This window comes from Gasterosteus aculeatus, chromosome X (genome assembly GCF_964276395.1).
Source record: "Gasterosteus aculeatus chromosome X, fGasAcu3.hap1.1, whole genome shotgun sequence".
NCBI classification, from domain to species: Eukaryota; Metazoa; Chordata; class Actinopteri; order Perciformes; family Gasterosteidae; genus Gasterosteus; species Gasterosteus aculeatus.
This window is the reverse complement of record NC_135698.1, coordinates 20,106,671-20,134,193: the sequence shown is the minus strand read 5'-3', so window position 1 is coordinate 20,134,193 and position 27,523 is coordinate 20,106,671. Positions and strand designations below refer to the sequence as shown.

At 46.0% G+C, this 27,523-nt stretch overlaps 1 protein-coding gene across 2 annotated transcripts in view; it reads right to left on the bottom strand.

Annotated features, from left to right (window-relative positions):
• The window catches only part of LOC120809565 (PDZ domain-containing RING finger protein 4), an 87,582-nt gene that overhangs the window by 33,770 nt on the left and 26,289 nt on the right, over positions 1-27,523 (bottom strand). Inside the window, exon 1 of one of the 2 annotated variants that reach the window (XM_040163461.2) lies at positions 3,272-3,800. The exons of the other annotated variant lie outside the window; for it this stretch is intronic. Within the exon in view, the coding sequence (XP_040019395.1) occupies positions 3,272-3,340 (69 nt within the window). The 5' untranslated portion in view covers positions 3,341-3,800. Of the gene's footprint in view, positions 1-3,271; positions 3,801-27,523 lie in introns of those variants that run through there. 2 annotated transcript variants of the gene reach the window in all.

The following is a 27,523-nucleotide window of genomic DNA, read 5'->3' as shown; positions in this document are numbered from 1 at the left end:
TACTTGTGAATGTAGTGGTTTCGCATTCACGCGAGGCCTCGATAATCATTAAATCGGTCCCCCCCCTGCAGGGCGCCGGGACTAAAGACACCCGTCACAGCCCCGTGCTTATGGGACACTATTTATACTCGCCGAGCAGAAATGCTACCACATCTCCTCCGGCCAGGAGCACAGCTTCTCCTCGCCAACAACGACGCAACAACCCTGGAGGCCCCGGCGGTGTCGACGGGTCCGCTGGAGGGTGGAAGGTCAGTCAAGTTAAGTCAGAGGTTGGTAAAAGGTTCTCAAAATCACTACCACATTTCACCACAGAAACCACCAGAAGTCCTTTGTAGTGTGAGTAGTGTATGTAATGACGCGAAAGTACTTAAGGATTAAAGCAAAAGCACTCACTATGTTAAATGATCTCATGATTAGCGATGCATTCAAATGTAAGAAGGACTGCGGCCATTTGAATCACTTGCATTATAAAAAGATGATATATTTCTCTCGTTGGGTAAAACTTTTCATCCAAAATTGTACTGAAGCACAGTGCACATTTAACTTTATACTAAAAGGGTGCAACAAATTAGTTAATAAGCGTCTGGATGTGACGAGCCTTTTGGGTCCTTTTTGTTTTCAGTGCAACCCTATTCGCAAAAAAGGCTTTTCGCCGAAAGACAATGCAGACCATTAATACATGAACATACTTGCACACTGCATGAATCTCATGTGAGCCGCACTGCTCTGATCTGCGCTGCGCTGCGTTGCTCATCAACATCTGCCATCCTTCTAATTAGCCCCCGAAAAGGGCCACACATGCGCGGGTTTCAGCGGCGCGCGCACAAAGCGTGACACTCGCGAGGGGAGCTGACGGACACAATGGGAATTACAACGCTCTGCCAGATCAGAGCCAATCTTGTACTCGTATGTCATTGTCTGCAGGAAATGGGCCGAGCAGCGGCCCGGTTGAGAGCGCAGGGTGGGCGCGCGTGTGGATGACCGGAGCGTGAGAGCCGCTGGACTCTCGGGGTCAACAAGGTTTCGACCTGGATGACCGAAAATTTGAAAAAAGCCTTCCTACTTGTTCCTCCTCGGCACAGAGGACAGTCACTGGTAGGGTAGGTGGAGTGGAATGCAGCGGGGAGCAGGCTGGAGCAAAGGTGGAAACAAATGTAATCAGGGAGATCAGCCGTTTCCAAAAGAAAAATGGAGAAAGACGAACAAGGGAAGAATACAAAGGAGAGGAAAAAAAAGTGCAAGGCGACGGGAAGATTCCCGTGTCCTCTTGTCGGGGCAAGAAAAGCCGATACAATAAATAAGAAATGTCGGCCCTGTGAGATAGCCGCGCAGTCCAGCTGAAAGAGGCGAGCATATTTCCATGCAGAACACTCGCGGCCGTGAGAACAGAGAGAAAGCGAGCGAGGGGGGAGCCGGCTACTCATAAATCTCCCACAGCTAGTGGGGGTCAGGCAGACAGAGAGAGTGTCAAAATGGTTCCAGAGTGTGAAGGGGAGGAAAAGGTGGATAAGCCACCGCTGTGAATGACTCGAATCAACCCGCTTGCAAAGGGCCGCTCGGTCACGCCGTGACACCAGCAAACCACTTCCACCTCATGTGCGCGCTCGCATGCAGCTCCCTCTGCAGAACCAGGAGCGGGCGTGTGCGTGTGCGTGTTTGAGCATCCGCGTGTCGAGGCGAGCGAGTCTTTCTGAACAGCAGAGATCGAAAAAGAAACGCTCACAAACGCACGAAGCGAGGGTGAGCGCTGAGCCGTCGGGACGGACGAGACGACGTGTGAGAAGGAAGATTAGGACGCCGGCTTCCTGCTGTCACAACACACTTCTCCTCACCACAAAGACATGGCGGCACACTTTTTCTTTTCTTTTTTTAGAGCTGCAGGAGGCGACTCTTCTGTCTCCGTTTTTACTTCCTATCAGTTGTGTTGCCGTTTTCATGCCCGTTGGGGCTGCGCTGCTTGTGTCGTCTCTGCGGACGTGTGCGCGTGGACCAACGTGGGCGTGAGGAGATGCACGCGTGGTTTCTTTATTGATTAACAGTATTTTGAACCCAAAACTTAATTGCGTCTGTCTTCCTATTTAATGTCCTCCCTTTATTAGTAGGATTTCACCTTTGGTCCTTTCCCCAACTTCCCTTTCTTCACTTTGGTTTACTCTCCTTAACAGCTGTGTGTTTAACGGCTTACTCCTCCACGCTCGGCTGCCTCCCACAGCGGTGATCAGACAGTCGGTGCTGATATTGCAGCTCCCCCCCCCCTGAACCGGCTCCGTATATCAGTGGGTGGACAGACATGCCAGAGAGCCTCCTGTCACCGGAGAGCGCGCCCTGGAGGCCGAGCCCCCCCCCCCGATAAAGCGCCAGAAGAAGGAGTCAACGCTATTTCTTAACAACTAGTGCGGAGAGAGCCACAAAGCCAAGATAAGCACCAAAGCAGCACTATTTTTTACGGCCCTCCCGATGGGAGGCAGGCACTCGGGTGGCTACCTATTCATCCTTCATGGTCCCCGGGCAATGCTGTCTGCCTGCTAATATTAAACAGACCATTTGTGAATGCAGCCTCCTTCGCTGCTGATTCTGGACGCTTGCAGCACAGCTTTCTCTGACCATCTATGCAGCTCAGGATCTGATGTCCACCGGCCGATTCCCAGGTTGCTCACCAGGTGAGAGCTACAGGTAGTGGTTCGCCCAAGCTAGTGTAAGTCCCCCGTCTTTCCACAAGGGTAAAGAGACACATTTCAGGTGTAATTAATGCACAGGACGGTCGTATAAGACGGCTGTGATCACAGTGGTATTAAGGGAGGAGGCACTGAACTTCACAGTTGTTCTCTTGGTTGTTTCTACCAGTTGTCCTCCTATCACATAGGGGCTGATGGAGAGAGGAGGGGGTTTATCTGTTCTGCTTACACACATTCATATGCCTCTCAGCGAAAAGGTAGAATTATTAGCAAAGCATGAATGAATCTGAAACTGTGCAGAGGTGCATCATTCATCCAAAGTTATAAGAAGAAGTGCCGAAAGAAAACTTTGAACGAAACGAAAGTTTGGTGACAAATTCAATTTGAAATCAGTAGAGAACAAAAGCGTCACGTGAAATATTCCCTGCCCTCGGGTACGACTATTCCACAGATAAATGTCCAGGAATAATTGTGCTGAACACCACCTCCTCTCTAAGCAAGTGCTAATGACTCTAGACAGCATCTTTCTCCATAATGCAGCTGTTATGCATCCATCCCTCAACACAACTCATCACAAACACACACGATCCGCTCACCTGTGCAATCTCATACAGCAGCTTGTAGTGTTCCTCTCGCTTCTGTAAAGTGCACAGATTGCAGCCCATTATAGTCGTCGTGGAAACGCCAGGCGTCCGATTCTCCCAGGGTGCTGGTGGCGGTACGGACACTGGGGGGTCACCCTCCACTCCGGAGCGCTGGTTCTCATCAGTCACTCCTTTAATCAAGCATCTCTGCCAGGCTTCCCATTCACAACACAAGCGGACAGAAACAACCCCCCCCCCCCCCCCCCCCAACCCCCACCCGCACACCGCCGGGTCAGAGGAACCCGAGAGCTCCAGCTGAGTGTGACGGATGAGGGTTCCGATGTGAGCAGCGTGCCGGCAGCTTCAGCAGCGGTACAAGTAGCAGCATCAGCCGGCGCGTCTCCCCTCTGCTGCTACTTCAGCGGCTCCAGCACACACATGCACACACACACACACTCACACACACAGGCGCACACACACTCGCACGCCGGAGTTGTGACTCTCGCTCGCCCCGAGACACTCCCCCTTTTCTTCCCCCCTCGGTGTGGGCTCGCATGACGACGACGCTGATACCAGCTCATGAATAATGAGAGAGAGCGCTGTGATATTCATGAGAGAGGCGGGAGCCGGGGGAGGGCACTGAGTGAGAGGGAGGGGTGGGAGGGGGGGGTGGGCCGCTTCATTAAAACCCAGGCACAGTTATACAATAAGCTCCCTTTGTGTGAGCAGCTCTTATGAGGAGCACACACACACACACACACACTATAGTAGTGTTTATTTCTGAAGGAAAACCAGATTAAGAGAGCGGTGAATGGGATCAATGCAATGGCTACACTTTATGAGGAAAATATGTGTATTATTAATACTTATTTTAAAATATGTAGTAATAAGTGTACTCACTGATTTCAGTATCCGGCCAAAATAACGTATTTTACTGAGCATTGAACTGAACACAAGAGGAATGTGTGTATATTTAAAAAAGTTTTCGGGTGAAAATTGCTAATATTTTGTGGACTTCTACGACTATTTCTAGCAAAGTCCCGATCACGACTCGCAGGCATTTGACAAGCAAAGTTGACAGATGTTGGTTTCCAGCTGTTTCCAAATGTGAGGATTTGCTGCTGTGTCTCCCCTTCATACGACCTTGACCGTGGTCAGAAATTGCTTAAAAATGACACACACTTTAACAATAATGATGATGAATGCCATAAGTGGGTTCCTCATTTCTCATTTGATGCAAACGATTTTTCTTGTATTCTTCCACTCTTTTCCGCTTTTCATGTGACGAACATACTCGGCCTTGAAATGTTGGTAGGAGAAGCAATCTAATGACATCTTATTTTCTTATATTTTATAGACCAATGGACCAAACCAATTGCTTAATTGAGGAAATATTCTGCAGACTCATTTCACAAACACACAGTGAAGAGCTTCAGCACTATAAATCATCACAATGCATCGCAAAGTACTTCAGGAGCGCTAAGATTTAATGGACCAGAACGTTGCTGTGCCAAACTATCTGATAAGGGAGATATATTTTGACACAGAGAGGCATGATATGAGAGGAAACAACCTATTGCATATTAATACGTGCGTAGGCACTACAGGTGTCATTGATAAGAGGAATCCCTGCAGCACTTTGCAATCAGCAAAGCCAGATGCCAATACGTCGACCCACTGCCTCAAAGTGTGATAACTGGAGGACCCTAGACCTCGACGACCCCCCCCCCCCCCATTCCCCGAGCAGGAAGCTTCACTAACGAGCGCTAACTATCGGCCCACAATCCGGAATCCCATTTTCTGGGCTTTAATTTTGCTCCACTGCCTGGATGGCGAGCCAAACAAACAAACGCACCATTATGGTTAATACCGTCCACCGTCCTGCCAGAGCGGCCTCACGGCCATCCGCTCTTCACCCTGAAGAAGCCACGAGTGTGTGTGTGTGTGGTTTTTTTTTTTGCAGTTGCCAGGCAATATCCAATCCATGAAGTGCTGTTCACTAAAGTGTCAATTTGACATCAAAGGGTCTTGTTGGGAGACCAGAGAGAGCGGGGATGGAATATTGCATTTGATGAACAGCGGCGCTATGTTTGCCCGCGGTACGACGCGCTGTGAGGGAAATGGAGGTCTGAGGCGGTCTTCTGAAATTGCATATGGAGGGCTGAAAGCTATGAAGTGCTTGAAAGCCAGAAGGGCTGCTTGTCTATAGTCGGATGGAAAATTCAAATACAACGTCTCCCCTGCATAGAAGGAGAAATATTGGGAGGCCAGAATGTGTCGACGTTATCCGACGCCGTCACTCTGTGATGCTGCTCTCGCTGACCCCTTAAGGTTAAGACGCTCGTCGGCCTTCTTCGTCCTCCGTGCAGCGAGACCGATACACGTAGCTTCCGCCTGCGGTCAAGCGGCACCTTTCGACTGATAAAAGCTCTCCCAGAGGTGCTTTATGGCCGACGGTTTTCCATTGTCACGGGTGAATTTACCCGAGACTGCATTTCCAATACGTGGGCCAGATAAGCACATTAGCACATCATTCATTTGTCTTTTTTATTTATGTGGCAGTTGTGATCAATATCAGAAATCTACTCATTACATTTGATTGTTTTACACAGAAAATGAAGGAAGCCATTGTGTGTTAAGTCTGTATTCCATTAGATGACCACTGACTCCGTCTCCTTCTCATGTCCTTTCCTACTGTCCGCCGGTCGTTTGTCACCCAGTCTGCCCTTAAATCCTGCCCATTCTCTCAGTGAATGGGCCTCACATCGCTGGGCACGGAGAAGCGATTTGTCCCACCTGTGATGGGTGTATTTTGAGGTTTCTTGAAATGCATTTCTGACAAACTGATATTTGAGCTCACCTTAAAGCTGGAGGTCTAACCTTCAGTTGTAAGCCCTCGTGCCCTCCGACGTCCGCGCCTAATGCTCACACACACACCAACCAACAACCACAAAATATTTCAACTAATGATGATGCCGCCAGAGTGGAATATTAAGTCACAATCAGTACCCTCAAAGTGCATTTGTATCGATTTCTTGCCCTGGGATAAATACTGCCGTCTATGCACTGCAGTTGGAGCAATTCAATATTCCACTGCATCTAGTTGAACAACCTGACATGCATCCAATCTGAATGCCTAATAGCCCAAACACACAGCTATCTTTCATTTCCACTCTGACAGACGCTCCTCAGGACGACTGTAGCTGCTAATCACTGCCATTGTGAGGTCTGCGCGGCGGCGTGGGCTATTGGAAGCTCCTGGAAGCAGCTTAGCGGAACGATGAAGCTCGTCATCTGAGAAGCTGATATTTCACATATTGCAAATATGAGACGTGTATTATTAAATCGAATAGAAACAAAGCTTAGTGAAGAAAAGTGGAGGATCACTCAGAAGAAATGGCTGTAATCCAACACTTGTGTGAGCCTATGGTAACCTTGGCGACAAACAAGAAAGCATCTTAACGTGGCTGTAGATTTAATAACTTGTCTGTGGCAACGTGTGTCAGGAATATCGAGAGTCCCCACAGTGTTTAATACATAAACAGGTTTATTAGTGCAGCTCTGACACACCAGGTGGGCGTAAATGTCTTTGCTGTGAGCGCGACAGATTGAAATCCTGTTCACGTGGAAGGGAGAGCCGCGGGGGGTGGGGGGGGGGGTCCGAAAACGGTTTGCGATGCGACGCGTGGCTCGCATCCGATCGCCCACCGTTGCCGCAAAGCAGCCGCTCCTCCCGGGGATCCAAGTGACCTGATTAGGGAGTAATTAAACGAGGCCCCCTCTGTGAATGAACCACGGTAGCGGCAGCGCTCCTCTGATGGGAGCCGGCCCATCGCGCACGACGCATGGAGGCACAGGTGGGTTCTTCAGAGGCAGCGCGTGGCCCGACCGTGGGAAGCCCAACAAAACATCTTCCCCGCATTACGATAAATTATTAAAAAAGATGGAATTTTTTTTATTCAGGCGGGAACCTGACCGTGGATAGAAGTAGCAGGTGGTGGGCCGCTCTGCACGATAACAAGTGCAATGTTGCTTTTCAGGCAAGCAGCTTAATGGCCGTCTAATTCATGTCCTGGAAAAGCTATTTAAACTGATATTTCCACCCACCCAAAGTGCGTATGTCGTTCATTTTCAATCATGTAAATTACACAGATGAATTATTAATTGCTGGGTTTTGACCCTCTGATTAGCACATTTAGCCAATAAAGTGTCTGCTAAACTGCTAAAAGATATCACGATCACGTGTGACATTTTTGAGGAGTAAAGATGAAAAACCCTTTTCTGGTTTCCCAGACTACATGTCAAGGTACATTTTGACAAAAACGGAACATTCTTTTGAGATGCACACGTTTGCCACTAACGAGCCTGTTCACGGAGACGTCACACCACTTTCCCAATGTTCCCCACTCAAAGCAGCACATGACGCACATCATACGTGAGACGTCTTTAGCCCTGATGCCTCCGCCTGCATGCAGAAAAAAAACAAAGTGCACATCAGACAGAAAGCGCGTGCTTTACACTGACTATGACACTGCTCAGGAAGTGACATTTGCCAAGCGTTTGGTTTAGTCTGGAGGAAAAGAGGAGAGTAAACGGGAAATTGACTTGTATTTCATGTTGATGTCATATGGAGACACTGTGAAGCTATAAATGTTGCCTCCACCGACAGTATCAGACCAACAATGTCTCTGGGTGAAAGATGGATGATGACTTTTGTAAAATATACCTGTATAGGCACCGTGTGATGAAATCAATGTGTCAAAAGTAGGACATTAATCAATAAAATTGGCACAGTTCCTTTTATCTCTTTGATGGTTTAGGTATTTTTAGGTAACGCTGTGAATAACTAAAAATGTCTGATTGATGGCAGCAATAATACTAGAGTATTTTTACATCAATGCAACAAATGGCTTTACAGGATCAACCAAATAGACAGATTGATTTGTGCCTTTTGTCTATCGTATGTAGATCCGATTAACCATCGCGTTAACCACAAGTTGAGATCGCTAACAATTAAATACCAATTTATTTAAAATTTGAAACACCGATATGAATTCATATCATATTGTTCAACCTGTTAGAGAAGGGACCTTTTGAGAGGAAACCGTTTGACGCTTTAAGCTGCAGAAGAAGAGACGAACAGGCGGAGCGGTGACTGAAAGACAACGCTGGATGCTTCAGTCTGCTTCGTATTCGTTGAACCCCGGGCTACAGAGTGTGTTACTCCTGGCCTGAAAACACTCACAACCATGTGACACGGTGACCCCGACACCGCCCGCGTAGCAGGACGCCCCCAGGACATCCTGCCCTGCTGGTGCACACGCCTCCCTGCAGTTCTGGGGAAACTAAGGTGCAAATGTTGGCCCCCCCTGGTATTTAGCCTTGATGGTTGTTAATCCCCCCCCCCCCCCCCCCCCGCGCGCGCCATCCTATGGTGAATAATAATCATTTCAGATGCATAAAGCACTGAAGAACAGCTGAGAGGCCTGTGCCGTGTAGCTGTAGATCTAGCAGGGAACCGTTGGAGGTCCATAGGTCTGCCTGCTGCTGTTGCCTAAGGTGTTAAATGATTTTTGTGGCCCCGTGGAGGCCCTCTGTGTGCTTATCTGATATCTAGCATACAGTAACAAGGCCAGAGTGACCCCCCCGCTGTATGACCCTCCACTGGGCATTAAAACAATTACACAGCCACCCGATCGAGACGACACCGAATAAGAAAAGAGAGAATGTATTAAATAAACGCAAAGGACGCACGGCAATAAATTCAGGTTCCCAAGGTGTAGTTTCAGATGGTCCCGTAGGAAACTTTACCTTCTCTTAGTTTAAGGACAGTGCAGCCGACGCTGTTCCAGGTATTTTACATTCAACGTACACTCATGGTACAGATTAGTAAACTTTCCGTTTTGGGTTCGTAACATTTAAAAGATGTATGCTTTAAGAGCAGGTCAAGAGAGTTAATCTACCTGCGTATTGTCATGGAAGCTCAAGGTGGCCGTCCGCACTGACAACAAGAAGCAAACATGTACGACAGGCGTGCCATTGATTTGCAGGCTGTGCTCCTTGCTGGCCGAGGACCTGTCGATACGCAGTCGATACGTACCTTCTGATTGTGGACGAGAGTTTTGTGTTCCTGAAGAGAGAAAGCTGATCTACGGAGACGATCGGCTCAGAGGGCGAGCTGGTTCGACCTCGTGCCGACCGCCTCTGCTCCGGCTATTCAACTCTCACGCTGATTGTAGCATAAATAGAACCTCCGCAATCTCCTATAATGTGTCCTACGCGAGGCCTTTTGAGGCAGTGTCACAGGCGATCTCATTTCACGGACACAAAGCCAGTTCTTTCAACGCCATGATGAGACAAGGTCGCATGGAGCACATCCAGAAAAAGGCGGGGGCAAACATTGTCAAGCATGCATTTGAGCAATCTTAAAATGACATCATCAAATAGGCTTACATCTACAATGGGTTCAATAATCCTTTTATTAGGAGTTGGTGCAGAGCAAAGTGGAGCCAAAAACAAGACGCCAAAATGGATGCTTGTGTTGCTCGGTGTCCGTTAGGAGAGTGAATGCTTGCTAAAAGCTTAACCGTACTAATAATATATAAAAGGTCCCAAGTTGAGTTTTTGCTGCAGAAAAGTTGCCAAAAAGTAATGATAAATGCAACTTTGCAATACATCCAGACAGGTGTTATAAGATAATATGGTCTACGGTGTGCTGTCAGTCATACATTGAGGACGACAAAGTGAAAAAGAAACACATTAAAATCCTTCCTTAGCCTCCGGCAGCGAGATTGAAGCTGAAATATTACATGTTGATGGAAATTACTTGATGCAGACGGTTTTCCTCTTATCTGTGGTTTTAAAGTAATATTCCAATCTGCAGTGTGCTTTGCTAGTGTGACCTTGGTATTAAGGTTTACTGAAATCAACTGATGCAATTTTCGCCACTTGCTCCAAAGCATTAAGGCAAACATAATGTCATTTTGAAACGTTGAAAAAAACAAAAAAAACACAATGCAGCTCAATCTTGTCAGAGCTGGCAGCAGCGCAGTAATTTGTGTTTGCTCTACATCAGTGTCGGAGCACAAACAAACCTGCACTTCCTTTGCGGGGGGAGAAAGTCATCTGTGCCCCTGAGGAACGGCTTAAAACCTGCACCTAAACTGCAACGCTCCAGAATGAGAATGGCGACGGATCGGCTGGTAATAACAGACCTGCACGCTAGTTTTTCAGCACACGGATTAGCGCGGAATCCTGATGACGCCCGGGGGGCAGGATTCGTATTTCCTGTCCTCCTGACCAGAAAACAAGAGCGGAATAAAGGCGATTGGAACGAGAGGGAGCGGCCACATGCTCCGATTTACGGTAGTGGACTGGATCAGATAGTGTGTGTGATAGTGTCCTGTAGCACAATCCAGTCTGCTGTGGAAAAGCGTGTTTAATTACACGCGCTGTTATCTCAAAACATACATAACACATCCGGATAAGTGTGAGTAGCAGTTGATCACATCATAATAGGCAATGGGTGTGTATGTGTGTTGATTGTGTGTCTCATCCTTTACATAAAAACTTGTTTACCCCTTTAACCAATTTGTCCGTGTGGTTAAGATGTTTATTTGATTACTAATTGTGTGTCTTTAGAAGCGTGACAGTGAAATATTCTTGGTAGTAGTTAGTGTTATTTGTGAAAAAATGAAATGCAACAACCTGGTTGCTCATCAAGCTGGATGTGCTCTAAAGTCATTTTAAAAATCTTTATGCGTCAGGATTTAACCTGAAGAAAACAACTTTTGGTAAAACAACAGGGCCGCTGATTGATGGACCGATAGTTTCATTTATCAGGCAAACATTGTTTTTTCTGTGACTTGATGTATTCTGCAGTTCTACATCATCGTATATTGACTATTTTGGGGGTTTTGGACTGTTGCATTGGAGAAAGACGCAATTTGAAGATAACACTTCGGCCTCTGGGAAATTCAATTTGCATTTTTCATTATTTTTTTTTCTTCTTAATGCTTTAAGAACACACACACATGCACTTCCATTCCTTTTGGTTTTGAACAGTCATTGTGGTTCAGCTCTGTTTGAGGAAAGAGGCAATTTCATTAAAAGCAAAAGGAGTCAATGAATTATTTTTAAATAGGATATCCAAAAAAAAATCAAGCCAAAATGAAAAAACAATTTCACAAACCATTGAAATGTCTCATTGTTCCTCCTTCCATCATCTCCGACAGAACAAAAAGTAATCCAAGTCCATGACGACTTTTATCTTGATCTATGAATGTATTCTTATAAAAAAATAATAATCCACACGGTAATAACACTCCCGATCACAATATAAAAAGATTTATTCAAAGAATACACTAAATGATTGTCTCAATTAAAGACTTTGGTCACGTGCAGACAGTGTCCTCATATACACCTGATCAGGTATGTTTTCAATTAGAATATAAATGTCCCCGTTGATTTGGACGCATCACTATCGCTGTCCATCTCTGCAGCGCTTTATACCCCAAAGGACAGCCATTGATTTTCCAGTTATAATCAACAGCAAAATTATTGAACGTCAGATGACAAAGTGTTTGGGCCCACGGGCCCTTCTCCGCAATGAGTTTTCTGGACCTGGTCGTATCACCATGGCAACCTCCCCTGTTTGACGGAGCTTATGACAAATAACTCTTGTGCGCAGATTCATCATAAAAATCTCCAGCCCCGCCTGTCCACACACACACACACACACACACACACACACACACACACACACACACACACACACACACACACACACACACTCTACCAACCCTTTCAGAGAGGCTCTCAGCATCTGATCTCCGAATGACTGAACCTTTCATCAGTGGACCCCATCAAGAAAGTTTTAAATCACTAGAATTATAAATCCCTGGGAAACATGTGCAGTTCCACACTTGGCAGCTGATGCATGAAAAACTTCCACGCAAAAAAACATTGTTAAGGACGGACAAACCAGGGTCAAAGAACTCCACTCTGGACAAAGACTACTACATCATCAGATGAGGCCATATTTCCATGTAGCGGCATGTTAATACGATTATATTTGTTTCATCGATTTGCCTGTAATGCTGGATGCAGTCCTCACGGCTCATGTGGGACCACAGATCCGCTGTGACCCTGAACCAGAGCGTCACAGGACACCCCCCCCCCCCCCCCCCCTCCGTCCTCAGACGATACGTCTTCTGTCCGGTGGAGCAATCGTGCTCAGCATGTTGTTGATGAGACATTGCGGTGTGAAACCTACAGGAGTGACCCCGTCGCGTCCGCAGCGACACACAAGGGGGGCGTGGGGGCGTGGGGGTGTAACTAGCTTTGTGTCCCATGATGAATGTCTGTCGGGCCGAGGAAATGTGGGAGGGTGAATCATAAAAAGGTCAAACGTGACCTCAGATCGTCCCGCTCGTTGTTTAAAAGAGTCCACCTCGAGGATTTGTGTCAACACAGGTCACACCCCCCCCCCCCCCCCCCCCCTCTCCTCGCTTGCTTTGGTGAAGAGAGGCTTTGGTGATACCCGGGAGATAAATGAACAACCCCTCCGGCAGCCTGCTGGGAATAGTTTCCGCCTCGCAGCACACGGCGGATTAAACCAAAGGGGAACAATATTCACAAATCAGCCGATGGTTGTGAGGCAAGCAGCCGCGCTATCCGTCACGAGGCTCTCCGTCCTTTCGAACCTCTCCTCGATGAGCCATCAGCAATCTCTCTCATTCTCAGAAAGCAGCATCACCTCGATGTTACCCGGTGGGTGTCCTGCGAGGCCTCCGATCCCTCTTTCACTGGACATAATGCTGGCAGCGAGGCAGGCGGGAAGGATCCCAAATCACACTAATAACACCGAGGTGTTCCTCGCACAATATAATGCTCCCACACGGGCCCCTTCAATTACGGTAAGGTGTGGAGGCAGGATGCTGATCCCTGTAGCATCATTTTACATTTCAGACCGTTTGCTCATGTTGTTTCCAACAATGGGAAAATGTTTTATTTCTGTTGACTGCATCGGGGTCCATTTGACTTTTTTTCCCCCAATGAATTGAGTTCACGCTTAGTTAGTTATTACAGTGTTGTAGTCTTTCTCGCTCTGCTCCAGTTATTTAGCCCCGTTTTTATTATTATTATCGGATTGCTTCCGATAGCTCATGATTCGTCACGTTTCTGCAGTGGGAAGCTTCAACCGACATGTTTCCGCGGACAGAGACGAGCAAGGAATAGGACGGGGAGACGCATATTAATCTGTCAAGCTGCCGAGAAATATGGCGTCACTGAATGTCACACTCAGGAAACAGCAAGGGAAAAACCTTTGAGAGAAAATTGACAGGAGAATGACAGTGTGGGAGAAAAACAAGAAATCCAAGAATTAAGTTGCACCAAAAACCTGCCCGGGTAGAAATGAAGTGTGAATAATTAAGACTTTTTTACAGACTTAGTGAAAGTAGGTAAATGTCCTCACATCCAACAATCACTAACCTATTGTTTAAGTTGTGTTTGCACCAAAAATACATGGATTAGTGTATGTGTGTAGAGCTGAACAATAACTTGACTAAAAGTTGATTCAATTTCTATCTATTGGCTAATGGTTTAAGTCTGTTGTTAAGCAAAAGTGCCAAAAGCTCTCAGGATCCACTTTCTTAAAATGGGAGAATTTTAGTTTTTCTATTTGTTATTTGGGCTGCTGGATGGGATCAGGGTAATTACCACAGCCACTGTGCACTGTTTTCTTAGATTTGAATAGACAAAACCAGAGATGGAATTCAAGGTTCTCAATTGAATATGTCGAAATTCCTTATCATGGAACCGCTCAACTCCTCAGATCTGCCGGCGATTTAAATTGTGGTGTCATAGTTATTAACCTTGATACAAGTGGAGCCAAATGTAAATGATGATTAGTTTCTTTTATCCATTCTAAAAAAAAAAAAAATGTTTCCTTGCTTTGCCTCATGGATCCTTTCCAGTTCCGGGCTCAGTCCTTTATAATGAACTTCATTATAAGGTCCATTTCCTGTCCATAACACATGGACTCTGATCCAGCAGTTCACCACGCTGCTCCCTCCTCTCAACGCGCTCTGCTCGTCACATCATAAAAGCCGCTGTCGGCTAATGCCGTGTGTTTAATTCCTCGTTGTGGAGCTCACCTCGGGGTGCCCCTGCCGAACCCTTGCTGCAGGAGATTTACGGTCAGCCATTTTGTGGACTAATTGGCCGCTCCCGGAGAAAGGGGGGGGGGTCGGCCGTAGCCGGGCACGCCGCTCCAGCTCTCACACCTGCTCACAGGCAGAGGGCAAACCCCTCGCACGGCAGGAGCTTCTCTGGAATAAGGCCCCTTCAGATGCGATCTCTCGCACTATCCCCTATTGTTTTGAGATAAACAACTGCCAAATCAATCTTTTCCCACTAACTGTATGTTGCTGGAACATAAATCAAAGTCTGATAAGAGGCAAGGTATCTCCTTGATACGAATCTAATCTGCTCACTTTGGATGGTGTTTGCTATTCGTCTTCTCCTCCACCCGTATCATCAGCCAGCTGTCTTCCCACGTAGCCTCCTACCAATCTCCCGTTGATTGGATGGAATAGGCTGATGGAAACATGCGCAGCCGACGCCGTCCGCCACTCAAACCTCCTCTCACATTAACGCTTCAAGCGGATCGCGCTGGTGTTATTACACCTAGTTGTCCACCTCGTTGACTCCTCTCATCGGCGCCAAAGAGTGAACCGATCGGTCCGCTCCTCAACATTTACTTCAGACTGGAGTGGTTAACCGACAGCTGAGCACAGTTTGGCCTTCTGTCTGATCATTTCTAATAGCTCTTAATCACCATCTATTAAAAGGCTACATCAGACGCCATGCTGATGGGGGAGCACTCTCCCTTTATTAGCGTCTGCTGACACCCCCCCATCATTCAGTGGTTCCCTTGACTTTATCACTGCCGGTGACCCTTCCATCCATCTAATTAGCCACAATTTACTAATCACACATAGGCCACTTTCCCAGAGCCGTGCGCCCTCCATCAGTGAGCAGGGACAAAGGCTCGTTAAAGGGGGGGGCGCCCCACCATTTCCCCTGAGAGCTAGGAAATAGGGATCTTCTGCTTTCCCCAAAGCTCAAATGGAGAAGTATTGTGTACCTCAAAAGACGGGAAGTTTGTGGAGAGAAAACAACCTGCAAAGTGAGAGAAGAAAGGCAGAGCGACAATTTCAAGTTTTTCATTTTACGAGAGGAGGTGGAGAAAAATCGATGGGCTGAACGTTGGCTTATTGCCAACTTGCTGGGGGAAAAATGAGAGAAAAACACACAGCGGCAGCCAGGTTGTTTTTTTTTCTTACACCACACTCACAACCCAGGATATTACATCACAAGCACAACAACAATGTCCAGTTGAGCTGTGCTCCAACACACACACACACACATTCATGGCTGGTGGAGGGACACATATCAGAGATGCTAGATCCAACAAATAGCTCTTTTTCTGTTCTGTTGGAGAATCCTCTGCCCTTTCCCAGGCCTTTCTGATTATGCCTCAACGTCCACCTTTCTCACAGTTTAGCGCGCTGCATTTTCAAAGGCACCGCTGATTTTGTTCACACAGTGCATGAAAAGTTGAGCAATTCAATTATTATGCAAAAGCCATTTTGATGTGCAGTTTTCCTCTACACAATCTGTTGCCATGTTTTTCTGTAACTATCCAGCATCAGTGTGCAGTATGTGGGCCCAAAATTGCAGTTCTCAACTTCCAAAGAAATGTCTGAGTGGAGTTCCGCATGTTAAAATATATGATTTGGAAGTTTTTAAATATAAATGAACATATCAGCATATCTGGCAGGTGATGTTATCACTTTCCAGTAAATATTGGTCTTTTCTGGTTCAACATATTCCTTATGAGATGTGTCCTTGTCTTCCAAATCCCACTGAATGAGTCTTGTTTTCATAGTTCAGTGAGTCTGACCGAGTGTTCCTCACCCTGCTCGTGTCAGTGACGGGCATCAATAACCGGCGCCAGGTCTGCGCTTCGTAATTGTGTTGGAGGGGTCAGTGTGGGGTCAGGAGGACATTCCCCCGGCTTATCTAATGAAGGGAACACAAGTCTCCTGCACGCACACCAATAGTCCTCATAGCCATCTCCAATCTCAGGCCCCATTGCCCGTGTCAATCAGAAATACCGCGCTCTGCACCGTGACATCATCATGCGCCACATAATGCAGCGAGCCATGTTTGTGTGCTTTGCCATCAGCCGTTAGTCTTAATAGCACAAACTGGGGCGGCGAGACTACAAGCTGATATTACAGACACAGTGAGTCTTTGATTTATATCTACTCCTATTATCACTTGAAATCATAATATGAATCTTGTGTGATTAAATTGCGAAATATTAAAAAGAACCAATTCAATCTACTAATAAACTAATTTTGCCCAAAGCAAACGCGCAAGACACACACACTCCATCCTCCTTTTTTTAAATGTGATTGATATTTAAAGAAATATAATTGTGAAATCAACTTTAGAAATGTGTTTACAGCTTTTTCTGTTGCCCCAGCAGACGATGAATGCTTCATTAAATGCTTCATTGTTTTTTATGAACCAGTGTGCCTTGGTCAGGTGCTGAAACTCAAAAGTTAATAAAGGGCTTGCCACATGTCAACAGAAAAATATAGCTCTAAACTACTGTTACTAGATGATAATGAACCTTTTTATTGTTACGTTTCTGACTAGAAACTGAGAAAGTACAAGAAAAAGGTAAATGACTGATTCAAATCTGGGGAGCAATAGGTTAAAATTTACTAAATGTAACATCCATTGTGAATAAAGCGAAAGTGAAGTAGCTTCAGAGTCAGCTGATGCATCACTGATGACCTAATTTCTTCAGAACTAATCACTTATGGAGAAGCCGACACATGAGGAGAGTCATACATGAGGTCTACCGCTCCAGCTCAGTGATGTATTGCAGGTCATCCATCACCATTGGCTGGCGAGAGCCAGGGGGAGGGCCAGGGGGAGGGGCCCGATACACCCATGTGTCAGACGTACGCCGAGGACGGGACGCGGTTCGTCTTTGAACTCTTACCAGGGCTCTGATTAAAATCATTGAATGATGGAAATGCCTTCAGAGGTTTGTGTACATAGGAAATAAAGTCAGAAAGCAAAGACGTAATGAGACCGGAGAGATAAAAAGGAAAACGCTGCTGTTCTGCTAAGAAATTCACAGTAATGAGTTTGTTTGATGATGAATTAAACGCGAGACGCGCAAACAGGAAAAAGTTACAATATATTCATGCCGGCATTCAATTTTCTTCTGCCTCCAACAGAGGCAGCGGTAGATTACGGAGTCTAGCTGTAATTAGATTAGTGCAAAGTGAGTGGCTTTGGTTACTCGAAGTAAGCCGCACTAAAACAAACATCGGTCAATTACGCTTTGCATAAATAGCAGGACGCTGGAACATGCTGATGAGGGTGAACTGGAGGGAAGATGTCGGGGGGGGGTAAACGTACAGGGAGGATGAATGAGTGTGTGTGTGTGTGTGTGTGTGTGTGGGGAGGGGGGGAGGGCAGAAGAGACGTCAGGAGAGAGAGAGCGAGCATGAAAAGAGAATTAGAGAGAGTATAAGAGAGAGAAATATGGCAATACATAGCAGCAAGCAACGTCAGCATTGTGTAAAAATAACCTGTCCAATTATATCTGAGATGCTTTACTGCCCACCCCCCCCCCCCGACCCCCCGTTTCTTTTCTTATGTACATCTCCCGGACACATTTAGATAGTCGGTCATACGTCGCCTCTCATAATGTGATTGCAGAAAATAGATTGGAATTGTTCACCGTCTTTTATGAAGATGGATTGTTCCGTCAATACGCTACGGCTGGCTAGCGTTAGCTAGCGTTAGCTCGCAACGCGGCGTTTGACTTTCCAGAAAAAACGGTTGAGAACGCGTAGCTGCTGTTTCCACTACCCATTTAACAGCCTCTAAAAAGGAGGATTCATTCCCATAGCTCCTGTATAACATGATTCTATCATGGATCATAAACTCTAAGTCAATATCGTGGTCAGAGGGGGGAAAATACCCAACTGAGCGCTCGGTGTCCAGCGGCGGCCGGTAGAACTTTATCTCTCTCTTCCTGCGTCTGCAAGGCGATCCCAGTGTCCCACGGTAGCCATTTGCTCCTCAGCCTATTACTTTCAATAGGCAACGGAGTAATTGGCTATTTCACACATGTGAGGGTTGAGCTGGCAGAGGGTAAAGGCCAGGCAACCAGGCTGTCATTGTCCTGCACCAGAGTCATCCATCAATTATTATCAGGCACGAGGAAGGCCGCCGCGGCCCTGAGCCGCCACTTTGTCAGAGCTCGTCCGGAGCTCCCTGGTTTAATCCATTAACGTGTGCGAGCTCCGGCCCGTGCTGCGTTTCCGTCTCTGCTTGTGAGTTTGTTGTAACATACCGAGCATTCAAATGCTGTAGCAGCAGACTTTAGCTGTGCACAGATATACTGCTGGTGTCCACCTGGGCGGAGGAGGAACCGGGTGCCGTAGTCTTGGCTTTGCTTTGCTTCAGTCGGTGCTGCGCTGGTGCGGCGGCTACGGCGGATAGCGACTTCCAGTGAGGCGAGACGAAAGCGAGGCGCCGTCAAGTGAACTGCTCATATATGTTTATTAGCTTCACCATAAAGAAACATCAAAAAAAGATGACTAGTAATCTTGGTCGAATGACCAATTTTATCATATAAAGTCAATAAAAAAGGTGGATCACAGCAGTCGGTGAATAGGAGACTATTGCAGTGCAATGTTTTTCCTTCTTTAAGTCAGTTTAATGAAAGGATGCTTTTATTAATGTGTGATTGATGTGAAGATTAGTGAACATATTTTTCATCTTAACCGGCCACGGCGGCGATTGCTTTTGAAGTTTCACCTCGAGTCCGTGGGAACATTTGTGACCACGACAGCGTCTCATCTGCACTTGTCGACATAAAAATGACTGACTTAAAAGAGGGGAGTGGTCAGAAAATAGTAGTAGTAGTAGTGGTAGGTAGGTAGAAAGTGAGGACCCCGCTAACTTCCACCCTTGGGTCCAATATGGCCTCCCAGCTGATCTCCATCTCCAGCAACAACCTGCGGGAAAATTCACCAGCACTGATAGCTGACCGTTAACACCAGTGGTTTCTACATTCCTAAGAGGTGCACGTCAGCTACGGCGGCTCCGATGTTAGCTCTCCGCGCACGACTATAAACTTAAGTCGCAATAATCTTCACCACACTCATCTGTCGGAGGCAAGTAATTAAACAAGGCGGGTGAATTCCTGGACGCGCTGCTGATCCTCTGAATACAACAGAAAAGAAGGAAAACGGTACAGCAGATGGGCTCTAATTGTGATCGGGAGAGGAGCTGCTTGGCAGGTTTTTTGTCTGTGCTCAAACACAGTCTGTTACTGGACACCAATGGTACGGCCGATCTGGAGAAGGAAGAACGTTCTTCATCTGGATCCCTCATCCTCGCCCTGCAAACGGCTGAAATGGTGATGCAACTTTTATTTATCAATTCAACCGTGTGAGCTGCAGACGTCCTGCCTGAGAGACGAGGCACGTTTTTTTAAGAGCACGTTTTGGTCTTAGTGCTGCGCGTTACACAGTGTTGCATGCATCTTTAAATTCATAAAAGGCAATGAGTCACTCTCCCGCCATCTCTCCATCTCTCAGCACTAAAAACTGGGGGTGGAGATAGAGGAGACCAGGCTCCTGATTGGTTGGCTAGTTGGCAGGCTGGGTCCCTGATGACAGGTTGTGATAGGTGTCATCTATCACCTATGAAAAGGCCTGAGGGCTCACCACACCAATCACACTAGTGCCAGATGTTAAAGCTGAAGCACTCCACACACACACACACACACACACACACACACACACAGAGAGACACACAAAACAAACATAAATCACACACAAACAAACATCGTGACAGTCAAAGACGTGATGAACTATGCCATTGTTATTCACAATGTATACACCGATGCATGAGAATAATTTCCTGTATATTGCGTTTTTCTTTTTTTGTTCCTTCCACAAAGACATTGAGGACAATTTGAAGAGGAAATCCATCAATTCTAAATTCAAGGGAATATCCTCAGGGTTCATGAGAGTACAAAAAGTCTGCTGGAAAAAGGGAACGGGACACTTATAAATGCTCCAAACGCCACATGCAGAATAAGACGAAGCACCACGACTGCCCCCCCCCCGTCGCTGACGGACCCGTGAAGACAAAGAGAAGGCCACCTTGCTGCATGAGCAATTATAGCAACAACTTCACATGTCTTCCCTGCCCCCCCCCCCCTCCCCAGGGGTCAGACATTATGAGCCTGACTGTCAAGTAGCCACAAGCCTTTCCCCGGTTTCACTGGATCCAGTAACTCTCAATTAGTCTGAGGGGGAAAAACAGAGCGTTTTGAGGACGGGAAGAGAATCCTAATTAAACAACCAGGTTGAAAACAAAATCTCATGGCGGAAAAGCTGTCATTAGTATAAGAATAATGTCTAAACAAATTCAATGTACAGGCTGATCCCCCCCCCCCGCCGCACATCCGTCCACACAAATCATTTCTTGTCCTCTCGCTTAATCTAGTCCTGCTAGCGATGTCATCCAATCACTGTGTGGAAATAACCGTGTTAGAATGCGAGATAACCCCTCTGAAGAGCATCTCAGCCTAATATGATTGATCGCTTCTGCTTCGCCGCCGTGCGCTCCGACTGATTCATTCACTTTTTTAATCTGCAACATTATTCAAATCCGGGTTTGGTTCTGAGAGGCTGAGCGCTGGACGCGTTTCTCCGTGTCGTCTCTGCCGGAGTGTTTCGGCGCCGTGTGAAGGGGGGGGGGGGTCGGCGTAAAGGTAATGGACCTCCTGCTGCTGTGCGTTCCGAGCATCGCTGCGAGGTATGAAGGGCGATCCTGTGGCTGCCTCGACACCACACTCGGGGGTCCGTGGGGAGCGGGACAGCTGCGGGGATGTTAATGGTGATGCATGTAGATGGACTGCATCAGACAGGGGCTCGAACTTTTGTGCGCCAACGGTTTACAAGTATATATGGAGGAATCTCTGCTCCAGCCTCGTCTCACCGACGTCACCGTCTTCCAGAAGCTGCAACAGGTTTTTCGAGCCGAGGGTGATGATATCATCAGAAAACATGTCTTTAATATCCAAAAGCTGCCACAGCCATATCCGTGGGAGTTCCTTGACCTGTTCCCTCCCTGTGTGTGAATAGAAGGAGGTTTTGTGGCTACGCACGGGTCTCCAAACATGCCCACTTTGTGCTAATCCCATGCAGCTTGATGCAATGACCAAGCCGGTCATTGCATGTGTCAATATGGTAATATGAATGTGTTATTTTTGATATTGTAAAAATGGGTTCTGCATACTGCCGTCACACAGTGTGGAAAGAGGTGTATTCACGTGCGGTTTCGAAACGTGACATAAGACGTGATCGATGGTCATCATATACTTTCATCCAAATGGTCTGAGCACTCATCCACTCGGAACTTCAACACGTGCATTGCAAATTCCACACAGCAAACCTTAACGAATCTATTGAGGCCACAGATATATTTGAGTCTAAAGTGTCAGTCGCAATGTTGATAATTCATCTGCAATTTCATGGCGTTAAACTGCTAACACAAGTTACGGCTTCAATACCGCAGAAGTGCGAGTGGAATCCCCAGGCGCAGGACAGACGGGGCCCAATAAATGATGTCGACCCGCCATTGTGGTGACAAAATAAATTTCAATTACGGCAATGTGAAATTGGATTTCCTCGGGAGCATTAGGGGATTGAGGATCGTTGGAAGGTTTCACGCTTCTTTCCTTCTGGACGACGGCGCCACTTGGTCACAGGAGCTGCAGCTTGTTGCTGCTGAGCTTTACAGGCGGTCTTATGAAATCAATAAGTCAATTTGGACGGATGTGTTGTTGTTTTTTCTGGTAACAGCTCACACTGAATTAGTGCAGAGTATTACAAGCTCCAGCCATTTGGGCTCATTTTCCCAAATGTGGAGACCTTCCATGTTGGCGGTGCATCACATTTTTTGGTAAATAACCTGCAGAGCTGCATATTAGTGATGTAAATAGAATGAAGGAGACCAACTAAGGTGTAGATCTCAGCTTCTGCTGCTAAAGAACTCACATATTCCAAATGCGGAAATAAAACAGGATTTTTCATTTTCTTCCATTTTCAATTGATTGATGGGGGTTTGAATCTGATGGAGTACCTGTTCTCAGCAATACTGTGTTTGCTGGATCTAGCATCTCAGATGTGGGGATTTTCTCTGCTTGTGGACTGTCGGCCGGACAAACAAGCTATTTGAAGAAGTCCCCTTGAACTGAAGGAGATGTTGAATGTACACAATATAGAAGCAAATGCAATTGTTGAGTCTGGATTCGATCAGTGTGGTTAGAAACTCTTTAAAACCCCCTTTAGACTTCGGTCCTGGAGGTGTTAATTCAGGCTAATTGATACACAAAAGGACAGAGGGATTCTGGGGGACTCCATCTGGACCAGTTCCCCTCAGGGTTAACTTCAACTACACATGACCCCCTTATCTAGTGACCCATGACCCCGACCCTCTGGGTGCCTGGAGCACTGATCAACGCAAGCGGCGCACAAAGCACATCCAATGTTCTCTTTAAGTTTCTCCCTCTGGCTTCTTCAAAGAAGAAGATGCACATTTCCTTTGAAAGTGTCTTATTCTTCTGTTGAAGCTTTCACTGTTGAATGCTTTCCCTGAATCAAACTAAATATTCCATTGAGAGTCTCATTTTCACAATGGGCAATAACGATAAGAAATTCACCTGCTAAGAGTCCTGCTGAAACCTGCCGTTACGCCGCAGCCTGCTCGAGGAAATCGCTTTACAGACGAGTGAGGGCCAACTAGGAAGTGAATCACAGTATAGGAAGGTTATTATCAATTATCTAGGACATATTCTTTACCATAAAGGCAGGCGCTCTACTTTCAAAATGATGGATGTATGCAAGTTTTGGAGCGTCTCTGCAGGACGTGGGACGTCAAGACAAGAGGTGTTGCTACAGAATTCCTCAACTGCGCTGGCGCGCCGAGAATGTGAGAATTACCAGGTCAGATGGGTGGCAGCTGCCACTGGACAGAAAACAGAGGCTTCTGTTAAAACACCTCCTTGCCTAAATGCAATTTCTTAGAAAAGACAAGCAAATTGCATCACATACAAGTAACACATGGAATTACTGTTACATTTTATCAACTATTTCTAATTATCCGCTGCAGTGCATGAATCGTCAGCCTTGGTTATGAATTCCTGTCATTTCCACATTACGCTCAGGAAGCTTTTATTGGAATATCACTCTTCCCAGTTCACCACTCCAGAAGCAGTTCTGCAGGTGGAGGCCTCTCAGCGGGGAGAACTCAAAACGTGCAGATGGACAACTGTGTGTACATTTTTTTACACTGAGAAAACTCCACCCGTTAAATGTAGTGTTTTATAAGAAAGATACCTCCGTGACTCAAACTGATTCCACTTTTACTTTTGACATTATGGAATCGGATGAGTTTATTATGACGATGCACCGATCGGTCATCAAACGTTAGTACCATATTTTGACGGCCACATTTGATCATGCAGGTAAATTGCAACAAATAAAGTCAAATGCGAGAAATGAATAAAGTTGTCGGATGAAGATGTTTTAAACAGATATTAGAAATCATCTGATTATCTTCCTTAATTATCTTCCTTCCTTAAAAAAAAATATGTCTGTTAATTATAGTTCTCAAAAAGAGAATCTGACTTGCGAGCGTCGACGTCACCCTGCTGAGCGTGACATCTTCATGGTTAGCCAGGTTTTTTCAAGCATATAATTGTCATTATAGGAAGCGCAGGTGGCACTAATAACATTTACGATAGCTCAGTTGTACTGAAGTGTCAATCAGGCATTGTGCGTGCGTTTCACCCAAACTGCCAGTAGCAGTGCAGCAGGATCACTCCGTAGATTCTTTCAGTCTTATATTTCCCCCACTTATTAGCATATCGAAACAGGAATAAGACAAAATGATTCCTGCAACGATGCAATTTAGAAATTGATGTGACCAAGCAGACTGTGGCACACCTATCTGTATCTGTGTGTGTGCACAAAGTGGAAGGGTGAGTGCCCATGTATAATGCATTCCCCAGCCCTCACAGCTGGCTCTGATAACACCCTCCATTGGCTTCATCCATCAGAGGTCGGGTAATGGCAGTGTTAGCCTGCAATGATAGGCAGTCTCTATTACCGTTCCTCAGATGAGACATGAGAGGTGGAGAGGGCTCCAAACAGACAAGGTGGAGGAAAAGAAAAGGAAGGAAAGATTTACTTGGCCTTACGTCCCTCAACCTTTTAACGGGAACATAACAGGAAAGGCCTTTTTAATTGTTTAAGTCCTCTCCAACTCAACTTCATCCGTCATTTGTGCAAAACGAAAGCTACTAAGATCACTATTGGAGGACAGCATTATATTTTTATTAAGACAAACGCCTAGAAAATGTGTTTCACGAACCAAACCGTTAATGGATGGATTGAGAAACTGAGAAGCAGATCAAACAACAATTAGGAAAATGGTCAGCTGCAGCCCTCTCCAAAAAAATTAGCTATTGGTCATTTCTCTCTTTCTTTTGATTCATCAATTGTTTGAGTAGCATTTTCAGTGCAGGACGAGAATTACTTTTATTTATATTGGAAATTGTTAAATGTAATTGTAAAGTGAAATAGTTTACTTTAGTGGATCTGGCTACTGAATTATCTACAGATTGGATCAGATTAGACCACGTGGGTGAGGTGGGAATGTATTATGTCGGGATCTGGTATAACTTGGGGGGGGAAGTTCAGAGGGCCTCAAACTGTAGACGTGACCTTCTCCACATGGCGACGATATTATTCACAGGCCTTTTCTGGATGAATGGACGTCTCTCCAGCCACCAGGGAAATTAAAAAAGTGTCTGTTCAGAGATTGAAAGTCACTGCTTCGTCACGACAGACTGATAACAAAAATAATACAGCCTCATCAGTTGTTTGTTTCTTTTACTATTCCACCTCTGGATCCTATTAAACCTGCACTTCCCCTGAGACGGATTCCTGGAGAAGTAATACAATTCCGAACAAACTCATCCAGAGGGATAACTGCGCTCATCATGTGTCAGCTAAACGCTGACTATTCAAATAAACCCACAGAAACAAGTGCAGAAAAAGTGAGAAACAATGACTCTGAACCTCCGAACTTCTCCCTCATCCTCTTCTGTTTTCGCACTGACAGTTGTGACAGTTGAACCTCTCTTTCCTTTAAATACAACAGATCGCCCGGCTCTCTCAAAAGGCATAGTTCTGAAATGTGGTCAGAGCCAGGCTAGCAGTCGTTATGCTAAGCTAAGCTAAATGGAGGTTAGGTTCTGGCATTCGTACACACTAGTTTAGGACCTGCGCTCACTTTGACAGGCTCGTTTCGTTATGGAGAATGTGGCGTATTTCACATTTCATCCACACTGGAAACAAATCACGGTTCACGTTGAGAAGCAGACATTCGAGAGGGTCGGTCTATACGGCCAAATGAACCGCTGCCTAAGGGCCTTTCCGGCTATACCTCAATACTTACAGTGCAGACGTGAGCGCTATCTCCTCCATGTCACGGCGAGAAAGAGTTCCCCTCCCACTGCCACGTATGCAAATGTTACCAGCGCGTAGTTGCTTTATGTACATACATAAAGCATACATATATGTACATGCATGTCTGCACTACTTGTGCATCCATCAGAGCCTCTCAAAGGCCCACAGTGGCATTACAATGTCCAGTTGAGTAAAAAGCAGTAACACAAATCAATGCCAGGATGCTGAGTGACGCCCTCTATCTGCTCCCCCCTTAGAATGCATTGATAAAGGGCATGGGCGGCATAAATTTCGTGCTAAATGGCCGACTGTCATGTAGAAGGTGAAGGATCACATCACGTTGCAGGCATGAGCAGATGCCTGTGAAGGTCTAATGACGGTGACCGTGTCACCTCTGTGTGTGTGTGTGTGTGTCTATATGCACATGCATGATGCTCAGACAGGAAGCCCACACACAAACTACACACGCGGCTGTGCAAGGACGCCCGAAACCCTGCAGCATACATATACGAGTCGCTTAATCCATTAATTTCACCAGCCTAAAAATGGTTCACTCTGATGTAGATTATGGATGAAAATCCCTTTTGTCATCTAGGAGAAAGGTTTGTGATGTAAGCCAGATGTGATGATGTAATGTGACTCTAGTTAATTCATTGGAACCAGCCTATTTAATTAAAGGTGGCACGGGGGGTAACGTGTGTGTGTGGGAGGTGGGCACACAGGGGAGGGTCGGGGGGGGGGCTTTTGTTTGCCCTAATGTGTGTGATGCACAAAGACAACAGAAGAAGACCCAGAGCATTAATGCATCATCGTTCATCATCTAGCTGACTGGTGACTGGTTCAGTCCGGACGGATCAGACCTGCTTCCTAAAGTGAACCCGACCTGGTGCCTCCGAGCACACATTCAATTAAAGGCTATTATGTCCCTTTCTATAGATGGTCTAAACCAGGAAGATTTATCCACTAGGAAAAACTGGTCTGTATGTTTAAAAAAAAAAAAAAAATAGAAATGTGCAAATATTTGTACAACATCATAATCCAGCGTTTGGATGAATCATTGTAGTGGTTGAATTAATACATTTGGAACCTCTCAATTGGGAGTAATCAGTTAATAAAACATACAAATCGTCTTTAAATGATGACGTTTAATGAAAACATTACAGGACAACCACGTTTTCAACCTGAGGGAGATTGCAAAAAAAGTTGCAAAAGTCACATGCTCTTTGTTATAAAAGTGAAAACATCTTCAATCCAATAAATCACTAAGCAGAGAAAGCTGGCAGATGAGGCTACAATGTTTAGCAAATCATAGCTGGAGGCTTTATGAGCTCATCCCATTCAGCTCTGTACATAAACAGGGTTAGCTTCAGCAAAACAACTGTTTAACCTCGCTGTGAATAGATTTGCATCCATTACAGTCAGACACAGTTGTGTGAGGAGGACAAAGAAAAATACTATTTTCTATTTCCCCCCCCCCCCCTCTACACGGAGGAAAGTCACATCGGTATCTTGGAGGATAAGCAAATTCATTAACGGCTTCTGCCAGCACAGGAGACAGGATTAACAATCCCTTTATGCTGAAATGTAATTGAAAATCAGGCTCATTTTT